Source organism: Strongylocentrotus purpuratus, unplaced genomic scaffold (genome assembly GCF_000002235.5).
Source record: "Strongylocentrotus purpuratus isolate Spur 01 unplaced genomic scaffold, Spur_5.0 spur5_scaffold_10, whole genome shotgun sequence".
NCBI classification, from domain to species: Eukaryota; Metazoa; Echinodermata; class Echinoidea; order Camarodonta; family Strongylocentrotidae; genus Strongylocentrotus; species Strongylocentrotus purpuratus.
In genome coordinates this window covers 12,489,542-12,505,416 of record NW_022145595.1, presented here as the reverse complement: position 1 = coordinate 12,505,416, position 15,875 = coordinate 12,489,542, and the positions used below count along the sequence as shown (strand labels likewise).

Sequence of the window (15,875 nt, the reverse complement as noted above, 5' to 3'; positions counted from 1 at the left end):
CTGATCGTTAATATTATGTAGGAATCAGCGAAAAGCAGGGATGGTACTTAAAGGTAAAGACCAGTATTGGAAACGCCCCAATTTCAAAAAATGAAATGGAAGCTCTTATTACCAATCATGTGAAAGAATATGTTTTGACTAATACATGATGATAACAATTTTGCCGGGAAACCGCCTACTTATTGATATATTTGTTAAATTAGTTTATCTATTTGTGTGTGAGAGATAAACGCACGTGTCATGCACGTGTGCGTAGTCCCATATACATCTTTCTGTGTACAGTGGTTGTAACTTTACAAAGACTGGGCCAAATTTCTTATCATTTTGATGATTCCAGAACCTTGCAGTACACACCAATACTTATATGCTAGATGATCAACCTATTCTGATAGATTCCACTCTGTTTCTTTCACAATGCAATCGCATGACCAGAACTTAACCTTCTCGCAAGGTGGCATCGGTTAGACTATAAATCCATTTCGCTACATTAATGCTCTACTTCCATGATGATAACCCATTTGCTAGTGGGGGAATATTGTTTGTTTGGGTATCTTCTCCCTCAGGGTGTTTCGTTAATTTGATCTTTCACATGAATGAATGATTCTCATCAAAGTGTGATGTAGTCATTCTGATACAGAAGGCCCATTTAGATAGCCTAAAAACATTTTGAAACCCCTTCATTAAAAAAATGTAAAATATAGAGAAAGAAAGAGAGGGGAGCAGGTTTCGGGGGCTACTTTTCAAGCTTGCCTGCATGAAAATAACACTAAAATTTGTTTTGCATTGAACTCCATGCAAATTTACAGGGGCTCTTTTCTGATTTTCGGGGCTCTTTTAGGCATTTCGGGGGCTATTTCGCCCCGAGCCCCCTTGTATTTTTTTCACTGGAGGGGAGAGAGGAGAGAGAGAGAGAGAGAGAGAGAGAGAGAGGGGGGGAGGAGAGAGGAGAGAGGAGAGAGGAGGGGGAGGGGAGAAAGAAAAAAATAGTCAGACAAAAATGTAGATCAAGAGAGAATGGGTATCAAACCTGTTTAGTCATCATGTCTTTGTTTTTAAATATTTATATATCCAAGTAAAGTGAAATTATTGACTGTTCTCAAAGATATTTGAATCCATAAAAATCATGGAAGTTTTCTTGTATTTCATGATCTACTTAGAGCCAGAAAGGGACTTACTCTTTTGTCATGAGTTTGGGTGCGTTCAAGCGACTTTTTTTTAAAACTAGAATCACAAACATGAATCACAAATCAAATCGCTGTTACAAAACACAGTTACAGCGGGAGATCATTCAACCGATTTTCCATCAACACTGATTCTCGCTCATTTCAAGCCCACCCGGGAAGAATAGATATATATATATATATATATATATATATAATAGATAACGACGTCATAGAATCATGATTGAGATCTCAGTTGCGTTCAAGTAATTTTTAGCAACCGTGATTCTGCAGAATCACGATATAAAACACATCTTTTTCAGCGTTTCATGTTTGAGTTGTGAAACACGTTTATTTTTCACATGAAATCGCTTAAACGCAACCGTGTTTTAAACTAAACGTCTTTGAAAACCGTGATTCTAGGGTGAAAAGTGTCGCTTGAACGCACCCTTGAAAACCATTCTAGCAATGGCAAAAAGCATATTCAGATCATGTCCATGGCCAGATGAACTATTTAATTCAAAGTCAACGCACTTTGCTCTCTTTATACATGTTTAAAGGCATTATTTGACAAAGCCAAATCTGAGATGCATGGCCCTGCATGTTATCAGTGTTTGTGATATGGTGTAAGAAGCCTACAAAAAGTGCCCTTCAAAATGATCATGAAGTGCCTCAAAAAAAAATATCTTTGAGGGACCGGTTTTACCATTCTCATTTTTCTCAATAGACTGTAGTGTTATAAAAACCATTGGAAAACAAATTCTGAAATGTCCTATTCCAATCATAGATATCTTGATAATCAGACAGGTGATTGACTTGTAAAAGCCATATGGGATTCATGTATGACCTAAAGGTTTATAATACAACATGAGCTAAATCCAGGATTTTGTTTCAGAATCTGAGGCAATGTTACAGGGTCACTTAAAAGACTATATTGTCACAGTTCAGGAGAGAATTATGAATTATGGCTCTTGTTATGGTATGGGTCAGAAAGTGCATTTCGATCCACAAACCAAACCGAAAGAACAGTAAACTAGCAGAAAATGAATATCCATTCATTTGAATCGCAAATGAAACCACGATTACACCCCCACAAAAAATGTATTATTGATAAACAACACATGTAAACGCTATCGAAAGTCAGGCTTGAATGATGCCACTTGAAGTTGAAATAAATCAGGTTGCATTAATTGTGGAAGAAGTTAAAGGACACTCTCAAACAAAGCACAATGATCATCAAACTTTTTTTAATGATTCTTGCACTTCTTTAAAGGCCAAGTCCACCCTTTTGTTTACGTTAGATTGTTTTAATAGAAGCAGAAATTGAGAGGAGCAGGTCATAGAATGTTTAATCAAAAACCTATTAAAAATAAGAAAGTTATGAATTTTCGAAGGTGGAATCAATCAAACACAAATTGGCAACTCTGTGACGTATTTGCCCTGTACTACTAAAAAAAACTTTTAAAATTCATAGTTTCCCTACAATTTGTAATCATACATCCGTCCGTAATTTAATCATTGAAAATATGTTTTAATACATCCTATGTATGAAACAAATCTATTTTGTCATCAATAACTGAGAAAATGAAAGTTAATAAAGTATCATATGAATTATGGCTCTTGAAATGATATATGGCATAAAGATAGGCTAAAAAGTGCAAGTATATCCACAATTTAAACCAAAAGAAAAGCCAAATAGCGGGAAATGAATGTCCATCAGTTTGAGTTGCAAATGAAAGAAGTATACTGTCATAACACCCCCACACAAATATCTTTTTGATAGACAATACAAGTATACACTATCGAAAGTCACTTGTAGTTGAAATACATCAATATGTACTCATTCTGAAAGAAGTTAAAAGGACAGGCTCTGAAGGAGTGCCAGGAGTCATTGAAACTTGATTTTAATGTGCTGTGTGAGATTCAATAAATGATATGATGCAAAACCATTCAAAGTGTTATGAGTAGCATAATAAGGTGAATGGAAGTGTTTCTCTTGTAACAAAAAATGTAGGTGGTCATAATTCATAACGGGTTTCATTTCAAGCTTCAGTGAAACACATAAAAAACAATAATATATTCTTGGGACAAAAATCACAAGACCACATCAAATGTTTTCAATTTTGCATGTTTTGATAATAGAGACGTGTGGAAGAATATGAAACTAGAAGAAGTAAAAATACTGTCATTTTGCCTGGAATTTTAAATATGATTGTTTTTGTTGTTTGGAATTAAGTAGCATTTTAGGAAGGAATTCTTAATAATATCACACATTAAAGACTGTAAAGTGAAGAAGTTCTGTTGTGATTATTTACACTGCAGTATTCATTTATCTGTTATTAATAGAAAGATGAATATGATTCTTTTTCAATTCTTCATTTGATTTGATTTGATTACACTGAATAATAATAACATAAAATATACAGGGAAACGTCTTATCTCTCAATTGAAGGAAATTACAAATAGATATATTCCATTTCCCTTTAATAAATTAATATTTTAATTGCCCCAGACCGAAAGCAAAATTTGAAACCAACCATCTGCATTTATATGACGTTTGTTTCACATGGCAGCCTCAGCCTCAAAGGAATAGGGAAATGTATGAATATGACATTGTTACACCCAACTTATAATTGAATGATTTTTTTGTTAATCCAATGTTTTTAATTTTGTGATCGCTAGGCATAGCCTTAAGTGAGCACATGTATTCAATTATCCTATCCAGGGATAACTGTACTTTCATCCTCTTGTAATAATGCACCATTTACAAAAAATGATTGGTAACAAAATTGCTGAAGTTGATAGGGGGCTCCCCCTCCCCTCCCTCTCTCTCTCTCTCTCTCTCTCTCTCTCTCTCTCTCTCTCTCTCTCTCTCTCTCTCTCTCTTCCCCCTCTCTTCCCCCTCTCTCTCCCCCCTCTCTCTCTCTTCGTCTCATTCTCTCTCCATCTATATACCTCTATCTCTAATCATGGAAGCCACGAGATCACCGCATTTCAGTCTAGGTGTCAAGTGGTTTTTAAATTATAAATGGCTTCAAACTGAAAAGAATTGTACGATGACACTTGACTTAGAATCACCTTGACAATGGCATTGCAGTGTGAAAGACCTCCACTTCGATAGAATGGTTTATTTGTTGATATTTGAAATGTCACAAAGCATGGTGCGGCAATAGCTAACGCATATCAAGGCTGTGTCATTCCCATCGGTAATTCTATTTTTGTTTTGATTGAGCATGAATGCAGATTGATAGCCTGTTCAGACTGTACTAAATGTATATAAACCGTTGTATATAGAAACGTTATATTAAGAATCATTGTATACAGCGACAGGAGCGTACAGGCTGGAAAACTACATAGAAAAATAGAAAGGTGGAGGTTTGAAATAAATCGGCCAATAATAGGGAGTTATAGTTGTTTGAAATATGAGATCACTAATCACTATTGTAAATATCAAATTGGCAATTTGTTGTGTACAAAAATATTATTAATTTATTTTTTTCTCCTAAGCGCCTCCTCCCTTGAGGCACTGCTCAAAATATATTAAACTTTCATTTCTTGATTTATCTGCCTTTTAAAGTACATGTACTTTTGTATCAAGGTTAGATTTTACTTTTTAGACAAGTTGACAACCTCTTCATGTCATTAAAATCACTTATTACAGCCAACCATAAGTCCTTGATGCAACACAATGGATAAAAAACACTTACTGTAAAACTATTCAAAATCAAAGCAGATTTCTGAATGGAATAGAGCCAAATTTGAAATTACTGTTTACCAAGCTCAAAATAGACCAACCTCATCTCTGTTTTCTATTCGACAAGGAAATATATGTAATCCTGACTCACCATTTCAAGGGAGGGTGCAGATGCCCTTGTTTTTAAAGGATATGATTATTTTTTTAAAGATCTTATTATGACCGGTTTAAGGAAGTGAGTAGCATCCTTCTGATCGATGAAATGTTCTAGTCTCCAGAAGATGTTTACAAAGTGAAGGTGTTGGATTTGTGATTTTTCTTTTTGATTTAATTGCCCCGTCCCCATGTCTCTCAAGTTATGCTCTTTTCTCACTCAAATTAAGTTTAATTGTGTCTTGAATTATGATACTAATACCCCTTTGACTAACTATTTGTGCTACCTCAGGCAGTGAGAAGAGACATGTTTACATTTTTATCTGCTTTATCTTGGTTATACTTTATCTTAGTTTTTTATTGTTGTGATATTATTTGAAATGGTCTAGAAGTTTGGTTTAGAAGGTTTATTTGGACAAAAGAAAAACAACAGAGCAAATTCATTCACATTGTTAGTCAAAGGAATAAATTGTTGAGAAATTCATAATAATATGAGTAATTTCATAAATTAGTGACCCATCACATTGTATATGGGTAATTCTATACATTAGAGACCCACTTTGTGACATTGTTGGTGTCCCTGTTACATAAGGAACCCATACTACATAGTGGAGTATGAGTGTTACAGTCATTCTAGGTATGAGGATGCAATATTATGCTTGGAAATCACTTTACAATCTCATTCCACTATTTAAGTCTTTACAAAGAGCCGTAAATATGTGTGGGTTCCTTATATGTAACAGGGACACCAACAATTTCACAAAGTGGGTCCCTAATTTATAGAATTACCCATATACAATATTCCTAAAAGGATTATATGAGGAACATAGCATTAAAGTTCACATTTCAATATTGATAGTGCCTTAAAGACCATCAATACTACTGGGCCAGAAGGAATTAGACCACACAGCGAGGTCACTGACAGGTGTCTATCTCATTAACTCAGCTCTCAATTAACATAAGAAAAGAGGATCATGGGGGACCAACAGGCACCGATTGGGGAAGTTTTCTATATAGAGGGAGCAAGTAGCTACAAGTAGGACAGTGGGGCTTTAAGGCGAGGCTAAGTCTAGAGGAATTACGGAGATAGTAATCTGACATGTGTTAACAGAGGAAAGCAGGAATATGTTGTTACCTCCTACTTCAAACACTTGGGGCTTCAAACACCTCTTTATTGCATGTATCCAATCATATCATAAGAGCTGAAATTGTGCCAAAACAAGCAATTACCTGCCCCCAAATAGACACACTAGCTCCCAAGTATAGAGAGATGTATTCTTTGCCTAAACAATGATCTCATAGTCATACATTAATAAGTGGAGTTTAGCCAATATTTTGAGTTTAGCTTTATTCTCGTTCATGGTTAAATTAGATTCTATATTAAATTCTTGTAAAGAAAACATGATCATATTATCACATTTTCTTTTCCATTGACAAATTTATCCTGTATTACAGTAATAAATCAAATATAGATAATTGTCCAGATTAATTACCATGACCCACAATTACTCAAATTTACACCTGCACTCCATTAAAAATTAAACATGATCACGATATCAACCCACAGCAATATCTGTACGTGTGTTTACATTTGTGAACAATTTAATTGCGTTTAAACTTGAAAATAATCTGAACATGATTTCTGTGGGGTATACATGTGAAAGAGGACTTAAAAATTGCCCCTGTGAAAGTCTTTATGATCATGTAAATATGACATGTAATATTGGGCCCTTGCTTGGCATGATTTAAAGCCCCGCTCTACTACTTGTAGCTACTTGCTCCCTCTATGTAGAAAACTTCCCCAATCGGTGCCTGTACGTCGGTCCCCCATGATCCTCTTTTTCTTATGTTAATTGAGAGCTGAGTTGATGAGATAGCCACCTGTCTAGTGACCTGGCTGGGTGGTCTAATCGCTTCTGGCTGAACTAGTACAGAAGGTAGGGTTTGTCCCTTTAGTGGGTTTGTCCCTTTAGTGGGCTTGTTTTGCCGTCATTGGACCTAGATGAAATGATGGAGTCCATGTAAGAGCACATTATCCAGTTAATTTTGCGCCTTCATCAGCCCAAAGTTGTAATTAGCGGGATATTTGGTCGAGATAAAATCATCCCAAGATATCTTGTGCTAGTTTGCAAAATATCCCACTTTTTGTCCGGTGCGTTTTCACCAGCCCAAAGACTCGTACTGTGCGCGAACGCTGAGCAAAAATATCCCGAGCTAATTTCTCAAACTCGAGTTTTATGTTTCGAGATCTAGTCTCGAGCTGGTGAAGACGCGATTTGTAACTTCGGGATTATTTCCCAAATCAGAAATAGCGGGCTATTTTGCAATCTCGAGCTGATGAGGACAGGCCTTTTGTGTGTGTCTGGAGGGAAGCCAAAGCCCACCGCACACTGTACGATCTTCCTGCGATCCGATTTTCAAAGAAATGGCACTTATGTTCGATACAGAAATCTATACAAACATCATCTTCCTGATTTAGGTTCTGAATAATGATAAGAATATTAACAACCTGAGTTTCAGTGTAAGCCTTCTTGTCAGAATGAAAACCAAATCGGATTCAGAGCGTAGACAATCAATCATACTATTGGTATGACGTCACTACGATTCTCAACCAATCTAGCTTTTGCTCCTCCAAGGAAGCATGAAATCCATTTAAATTTTATAAATTATATTATATGCCTATTTATATTAATAAATCATTAAGATTTCAGAAGTTTAACATTTAAATGTTCATCTCAAAATACTATTGTAACTTCTTTGGAACAAACTACCTTTACGTATTAAAAACTGTCAGACTGTCAACCAATTCAAAAATTCTCCTAAGACACAATTACTTTTGATGATTGAATTACAACCTGTACCATGTTCACATTGATATATATTTCATATTTATTGTAATTTGTATTTTGTAGGTTTATTTATAATTTTTTGTTTAATATAATTGTTTTTCATTATATTTTGTTTGTTAAAGCGCTAAGAGCCTTTGGTGGAAACAGGAAAGCACTTTAATAAGCACAGTTTAATTATCATTATTGTTATTATTATTATTATTATTCTTTCAAGATCTTATAGTGTGTGGTGGGCTTAAAGTACAGAGCCTATGGAGTATGCCATCAGCGTAGTCTCACAGTGCAGACACTATTAGCGACTGGCAAGGGTTTGTGTCTGCAAACTCGAGCCTGGGAATGCATCCTTTGAATGGCCGGTATCTCCATTTGGGGTGTGAAGCTAGGCCATTGTACAGAGTGCCCTTCAGTTTAAGTCAATTTATAATGGCGCGATAGCTATTCCTTATGTGAAAGTTCAGTGAGGTTTCATCGTTTCTCGTGAAAGACAGCTAGGATGGAATTCATTCTTCAATATCACTTCCTACATGAACTGGTCCATCATTCGATTGTAAACATTGAACATTTTAATGGGAGCACCTTGGTACATCGGATTTGGTTTATGTTTATGTTTGTGTTTGTGTTTATGTTTACGTTAATATACGTTTGTGTTTATGTTTACGTTTGTGTTTATGTTTATGTTTGTGTTTATGTGTATGTTCATGGTCATGGTAATGTTTGTGTTTATGTTTATGTTTGAATGTTTATGTTTATGTTTATGTTCATGGTTATGTTTATATTTGTGTTTGTGCTTATGTTCATTTTTATGTTTAGTTTACGTTTATGTTTATGTTTTTATTGACTCAGTCACCCACATGGGATATCATGAATAAACAACATGACTAACAATTTACACTTTAAGTTCAAGATGACAATGGCAAGAATTGGTCAAGGACAGTAATCTCATAACTAAACTAGTTTTTGAAAACATGTTAACAGGCAAAGTGCCAGCTTTATAGCTTTGTCACTAGTCAGCCAAACATTGAGACAATCCTATGAATACTTTGTTTGTCAAAACTGACAAACGCCATTCTTCAAATATATTTACAAGCTACATGATAAAACTAAAACAGATTGCATTACCCATAGTTTGACCTGCATTTTAACAGCCAAACTACAGTTGACTCTGCGTAAGTGGAATCTATTTGGACCGCAAGAGTAGTTCAACTTTAATCTTCAAAATTTGAGTCACAAAGTGTAAATAACATACATGTATGTTTTGCAAAGTTTGGTGGGTTTTTTTAAATAGGAAAAATCAACTTGCGCAATTTTGAGTAAACTGTACAAGGATTTAAATTTTTAATTCTAGAGCAATGTCTTTGTCAAATGCCAGATGTTACACCTTAGAATTTTTTTTTTTTGGCAACTTTAATATAAAGCTTGCCTCTGGTTTATTCCATTACGCATTGTCAAATATCTATGAATATTCTTTCTTATCCTGATAATATTTTATATTCTCTTTACATTTATTTTTTGGGATACAGAACATTTGAAAGAAGATGTCTCTGAATGGGTCAGGGTCAAATATCTATGAATATTCTCTCTTATATACTGATAATATTTTATTTTCTCTTTACATTTAAATACAGAACATTGGTAAGAAGATGTCTCTGAATGCCTTTGTGACGAACCTGGAAGGGATGAATGACGGTATGAGCTTCCCCCGCAGCACTCTCAAGGCGCTGTACAACGCCATCAAGGCGCAGCCGCTCGAATGGATCATGGATGACGACGACGCTAGGAGTGATGTCTCAAGCACCGGCAAAGGATCTAAGAAGCTTCCTCGGAACGGAACACCGAGTGGAAACCCATTAGTACAGGTAAACATTTGTCTTCATGCAGTAGTAGACCTGTTCACATATGTTGTTGCAGCGTTGTCTTTTTTATGCTTCACCCCTAGCAGCTCAGAGTATTTTTGTTTTCTAGATTAATCAGTATTCCCTCCTCAAATTGACAACAATTAATGTTATTTCCTACTTTCCTACTGCTATGGATTAAATGAATGGCAAATGGAGTTGAACAATAGTAGGAGCACTCATCAAAGGTCCTACGTGTACTCGCTACCGTATCTGTATGCAATAAGATACAGAAAAGTGAAGCCTCGTTGTGCTGACTGTTTGTCAATACAAAAAGCCACGGGGGAATTCTTTGTATCAAACATGCCCTGCACAACTTATGTCCTTTTTCCATTGATTTCATTCAAAAATGAAACATTTTGTTATGTGACAATAGAGTAATGGTAGCGACATCGAAAGAGACCATTAATCAATGGTAATATCAGACACATTTTTCAGTTTTGAATGAAATAAATGGTAGCTGTGACGTAGAGTAAACACCTTCTGGCTCCGAACAGACAATATGTTGTACAGGGCACATTCTATGGATTCGCTTAACCATGGTTTACCGAGTAATATGTGAACAAACCTTAATTGACGCGTGGCGGGTGTACCGAAGGAATTCTGGGCACAGGTATGGATTCCAAGGCACCTGGGTTTACCTCGCTGTCTACCTGTAGTTTCTTTAGATTGTAGAGAGAATTGTGAAATTTGATAAGCTAAAATGAAGTGCTCCATGCATGCATTGCTTTACCAGTTTTCAGTGAAAATTGTATAAACAGGGAGTCAAGTAATAAAAAATTCAAAAAAATATATATTTAAAAATGATTGTGAGGGAATCTTGCAGACGCAAATGTTTCAGGAGCTTCCGTTACCCTGCCCGTCCCATGCACCTCTCCCTCCCCAGAAAACATATCTACATATGTGTATGTGTACACTGTCAGTTGTATGGACAGGTTTGTGCTTGTAGCAATCTGTATTTATGTACTTAGCAGCTGAATTAACACAATATCAGGATCAAATGACAACCTTTATTTGTAATCAAATAGGAATGTAGGGGTATGAAAAAGTGATATAAATGATGATTCTGTGTCCTCTAGAAATATCATTTTAATAATAGCTCCTGTCGATGCAATCACTGCATTTTTTATGAACTTAAAGTTGCTGGTATATTGGATCAAATTGCATTTACAAATAGAAGCACCTCGATCCACTTGATGTTTGTCAAGCTGATATTTGCTGGTATTTGCTCAATTTGATATTTATATGATTGGCATTTGCTTAGTGCCCGTTATAAAGACGACACTGTAGAAACACAAAATGATGTTGTATGAACAAAATATTTTACGTCAGAAGAGAGACTTCTACTCCGAGTGACACAATGTGATTTACCTTTTTTTTTTAATAATCAATGTATTTTATATTTTTTCTTCACATTCTGTAGTTCTGTGAGTGCTTTGGTACTTTATTGGTTTTAGAACTCCTAAATACTTGATATTATTATTATTATTATTAGACTGAATATCAGTCTAGATTTGTTCGAATGGAAATATCTTTTTAGATTTATTAATCTCATTCTTCACATAAATAACTCTTTTGTATTAAATATAGAGATACTTTTAACTGCATTTCCCATGCAAGCAATGCCCCCCCCCCCCCCTAAAGGAGAAGAAAAAAAACATGTTAGAAGTATGTAAAGGCCAAATAAAAAAAAACTTGTTTAGCAACCTACTTTTTGAAAAATAGGAAGGAGGAGGCCCTTTTTTTTCAAAATGGCCGCTCAGTAAATTTTCCCTGACAGTCCGGCTATTTTTCAAGATGGCCGCCGGTTATTTTTTTTATTTTTTTAAAAATTAGAAATAGATCCATTTTAGCAGTGTTTTTCATGTTTGTTTTTTTTAAAATGAAAAAAATTTGGAAAAAAAAAAAGGAGGGGGCCCCCCAAAATGAAGGGGGCAGGGACGCTAAACATGTATATTTTTTTATTGGCCTAAAGTTGGTGTTTGCTCTACCTCTAGGCCCTGTTCTAGCAGAGAGCTGTAATATAAGCAGTCTAGACACCTAGACTAATCAAGATATGAATTTTTCCTTGCAAAAGTACATCTCCTTGAATACTTCAAGTTTGTGTGTGCAGCTATATAAGGCATGCAAAAGAGAATGCTTTCTAGAATCCTTTTTTTTCCTTGTTCCAAAAGAGGAATATTTGCGCTTATGTTTACTTCAAAGAATTGATGTGATTATATCTAGAAGTGCCCATTTTACCCACCACACACATTTTCTATTAAAGATAAAGACCAGTTATGGTCATGCGATTGAATTGTGAAAGAAACGTTGTGGAATCGAGCAGAAAAGGTTGATCATCTAGCATATAAGTATTTGTGTGTACTGCAAGGTTCTGGAATCATCAAAATGATAAGAAATTTGGCCCAGTTTTGGTAAAGTTACAAGCACTGTACACAGAAAGATGTCTATGGGACTACACGACACGTGCGCAACACGTGCGTTATATCTATCAGGTCCAAATAGATATAATAATGTACCAAATATATCAATTAGTAGGCGGTTTCTCAGCAAAATTTGTTTGATCACGTGTCAAAACATATTCTTTCACATGATTGGTAATAAGAGCTTCCATTTCATTTTTTGAGAGGGGGGCGTTTCCAAAACTGGTCTTTACCTTTAAAGTAGATTTTATGACCAGCTTCTTCTCCAAAGTCCACAATCCAGACCAAATTAGAAAAGATGGGGGACATGCAGGACAGTCAATCAAGATTCCAGGGCCGGTTTGATTGATCTAGACATTAAGGAGACTGACATGTCTGTGCAAACAAATTCCTCTAAATATTTGTGGAGCTTAATTGAATGAAGTGCACCCCCATCTAGGCTATATGATCTCTCCTGACTTCCCTGCCAAAGAAGAACCCTGTCAGAACGATGACTAAAGAGGGAGTGGTAGTCTCCGCCAAGAGACGTTCCAGAATGATCACGTGGACCTTCATTTACTAATTGGATAATTGGCGGATATCGGGATGATTAAAGGAATACCTTTGGGTACAAAATTGCAGTTTAATATGATGTAGGCCTACATTTGCCACTCTCCACCCAGGTGTTAAATGGGTACCCGGTAGGATGCGAAACCTAATGTGGTTTGATTAGCAATGGCGACTGGTTGGAATGCTCCCCAGGGAGTGGAGAATGTGCATACCTTGTGTGAGGGTAAGCCTGAATGCGATGACCGGGGTAATGATATATATCTGTAAAGCGCATTGAGAGGGCCTGCTGTCCTGAAATGCGCTATATAAGGACAAACTATTATTATTATTATTATTATTATACAGGGCTTTATTGTTAGAAACAGTAAGAATTATGAATAGCAGTGTAGATGAAAAAATTATCAGATTGCAACTTGGAGTGAAATTATATTACAGATTACTGCACAATTACATGGCTTCAACAAAAACAAAAAATTCAAAAAAAAACTCTTATTAATATTACTCAAGATTCCATACATTTGTAAATTGAATATGTAGAGGTAAAAGTATACCTATTCATGACCAAATAACATGATATATAATGTGCTGTGGTATAGAAGATCTTTCCCTTTGCTTTGAAAAATGTAAATCTTTTTGGAGATTGAAACAAAAATATTGTTTTTATCGGCAATTAATGCATTCATTGGAGCAGCCATTGATACGGTAACAAGATGATCCCAAGCCGATAAGATCTAGATCGCAATCTCGTTATCTAATAAGAAAATGCCAAGCACCAAACTCAAAGAGCAAATTCCCAACATCTTTAAGGGGAGCAGCCATTGTCATGGTAACCGGGTGATGTGTAGATCTTTCTTTCCCCCAAGTCTTACAGGGAATCACATTGGTTTGCCCGATGGGCGCTGAGTGAGTAAATATAATTTGAAGATTGAGAGCCGAGACGGGGGAAAATTGAAATGGGTCAGATGGAGGTAGGTAGTGCAATTGTCTGAGATGCAGAGGAAGTTTATTGAGAGCTGCTCCGGAATGGCATTGAATCGGATTTGATTCAATTGGACTGAATTTGATGCATTTTTAAAAGGTGTGGGGAAAAGCAAATGGCATGCAGGATCATATATATAATCATATACATGTACCTGCCAACCTTTCATAGTAAAAGTTAGGAATCTCTATCAACGGTCTATTTTGTATAGTTTTCACACAGACTCTTTTCTGCGCTTAACTGTTTATGGAATTGAGATAAACATGTAATGCCCCCCCCCCCCTAAAAAAGACATTTGTATTGTGAGGATGTATATTCACATGGCAGAAATGTGTACTAATATTAAAGACACAGGATCTGCATATTGATACAAATCTTAACAAGGCATATTCATAATTATCTGTATGTAAATGTACATTGTGCATGCACATTCATGATGAGTTGGCGAATAAGAGAAAGCACCACAGTCATGGGGAAAACATAATTTCATAATAGGCCATTTTTGTAATGGAACCAAATTTAATACATACTTCTTTGTGAAGTGCTTCAATATAATTTATTTTATTCACCTGTAATTCAATAGGCAGAATGCAAACTGCATATATTATGTGATGTTAGGTAGGAAAAGGCATTATGTTCGTCCTACCTAGCAACAAATATTTTATGCAATTTGAATTCTGGCTATTAAGATACAATTATTTGTAACATGTGAATGAAATAATCACAAAGACGTATGCATTTAATTTGGTATTAAACGTTACAAAAATAGCATATTACTAGTGCTTTGGAGTATTTTTGTGCTAGTGTGGGCGGGGAGGGATAATCATTCAAACATGGCGAACTTTCTCGTTTTAGTAATTTCCTCTGGTGTACGTGACTCGTGCATTAAAGGCATCGGTTAACAATGTTACATCTGAGTTGCATGGCCCTTACGTGATAGCAGCGTCTGTGATATGGTATAATATTGAAATCCTTAAAAAATTGCGCTTCATAATGATCATGAAGGGCTTCACAAAAGTTTTGGAGTGACCGGTTTTACCATACTCATTTTCCCCAATAGACTGTAGTGTTATAAAAAACGTGGGGAAAACGGTCTTTGAAATTTTGAATTCCAATCTTAAATATCTTGATAATCAGACGGGCGATCGGCTTGTAAAAGTCATGGGGTTCCTGACTGACCAAAAGGGGAATAATTGTCATTGCAGCATGAGCTAAATCCAGGATTTTGTTTCAGAATCTGAGATAAAATACCTACAGTAATTCCCTTAAGTTGCTGCACTGTCATATAAAATGTGCATTATATCTTGGAATCTCTTTCATGTTTTATTGCATTCCGTACAATGGAATATTATATTTCCTCTAAAAACACATAAATAACTTCCAAGGAAATGACCTTTAAAGCACGACATTAATCATGAAGGTCTCAACTACAATCCTCTCTATAATTTTGATGTATCTATCTTTGAAGTTTGAACTACCCCTATGCTTTTTCTCTTTCATTCTTTTTTTTTTTTGCGTTTGGTATTAATCCAAGAGTTAATGTTTACATTCAGCTTTGGACCTCTATATTACTATTATTTTCAAGATGTTTTGTCTTGTGTTAATTTGTGAACAATCCATAGGAAGATACCTCTTTCTGTTTATTTCAAGATCAGCAATATGGATTTACTTTTACATATTTTCTCTCTCAATGAAAACCCTTTTTTCTTCAAAACCAGTATGATACATAGGTCAAACTTAATACATGTCTGTGTTCATAAAGCATGCCATGTAAATCCCCATCTTCACATAATGTAGACATAAAGAAATAGAATGTCGACATTGCACATATTGCACATGGGCAGACCTTAATGCCTTTCAAAGCTTGCAATCTTGGAGCAATCATTCAAATGTCAATTGAAAGAGCCTGGAAATGTCTAAGATACAATGTATTGGTATGTCTGCCTTACTTAAAGGGACAGGGTATCTGCCTCAGATTCTTTAAAAAAAATCCTGGATTTAGCTCATGCTGCAATCATAATTATAAGCCTTTAGGTCAGTCAGGAATACCATGGCTTTTACCAGCTGATCGCCCGTCTGATTATCAAGACATTTATGATTGGAATTCGAAATTTCAAAAAACGTTTCCCCCAACTTTTTTTATATCACTACAGTCTATTGGGGAAATGAGTATGGT

General features: G+C 35.6%; 1 protein-coding gene across 4 annotated transcripts in view; it reads left to right on the top strand.

The window, feature by feature from the left end:
• Positions 1–15,875, top strand: part of LOC586629 (PH and SEC7 domain-containing protein 1) — a 76,951-nt gene that overhangs the window by 41,590 nt on the left and 19,486 nt on the right. For all 4 annotated transcript variants that reach the window (XM_030979532.1, XM_030979533.1, XM_030979531.1 and 1 more), the window contains one exon: positions 9,482–9,712. In XM_030979532.1, coding sequence (XP_030835392.1) covers positions 9,482–9,712 — 231 coding nt within the window. The remainder of the gene's footprint in view (positions 1–9,481; positions 9,713–15,875) is intronic.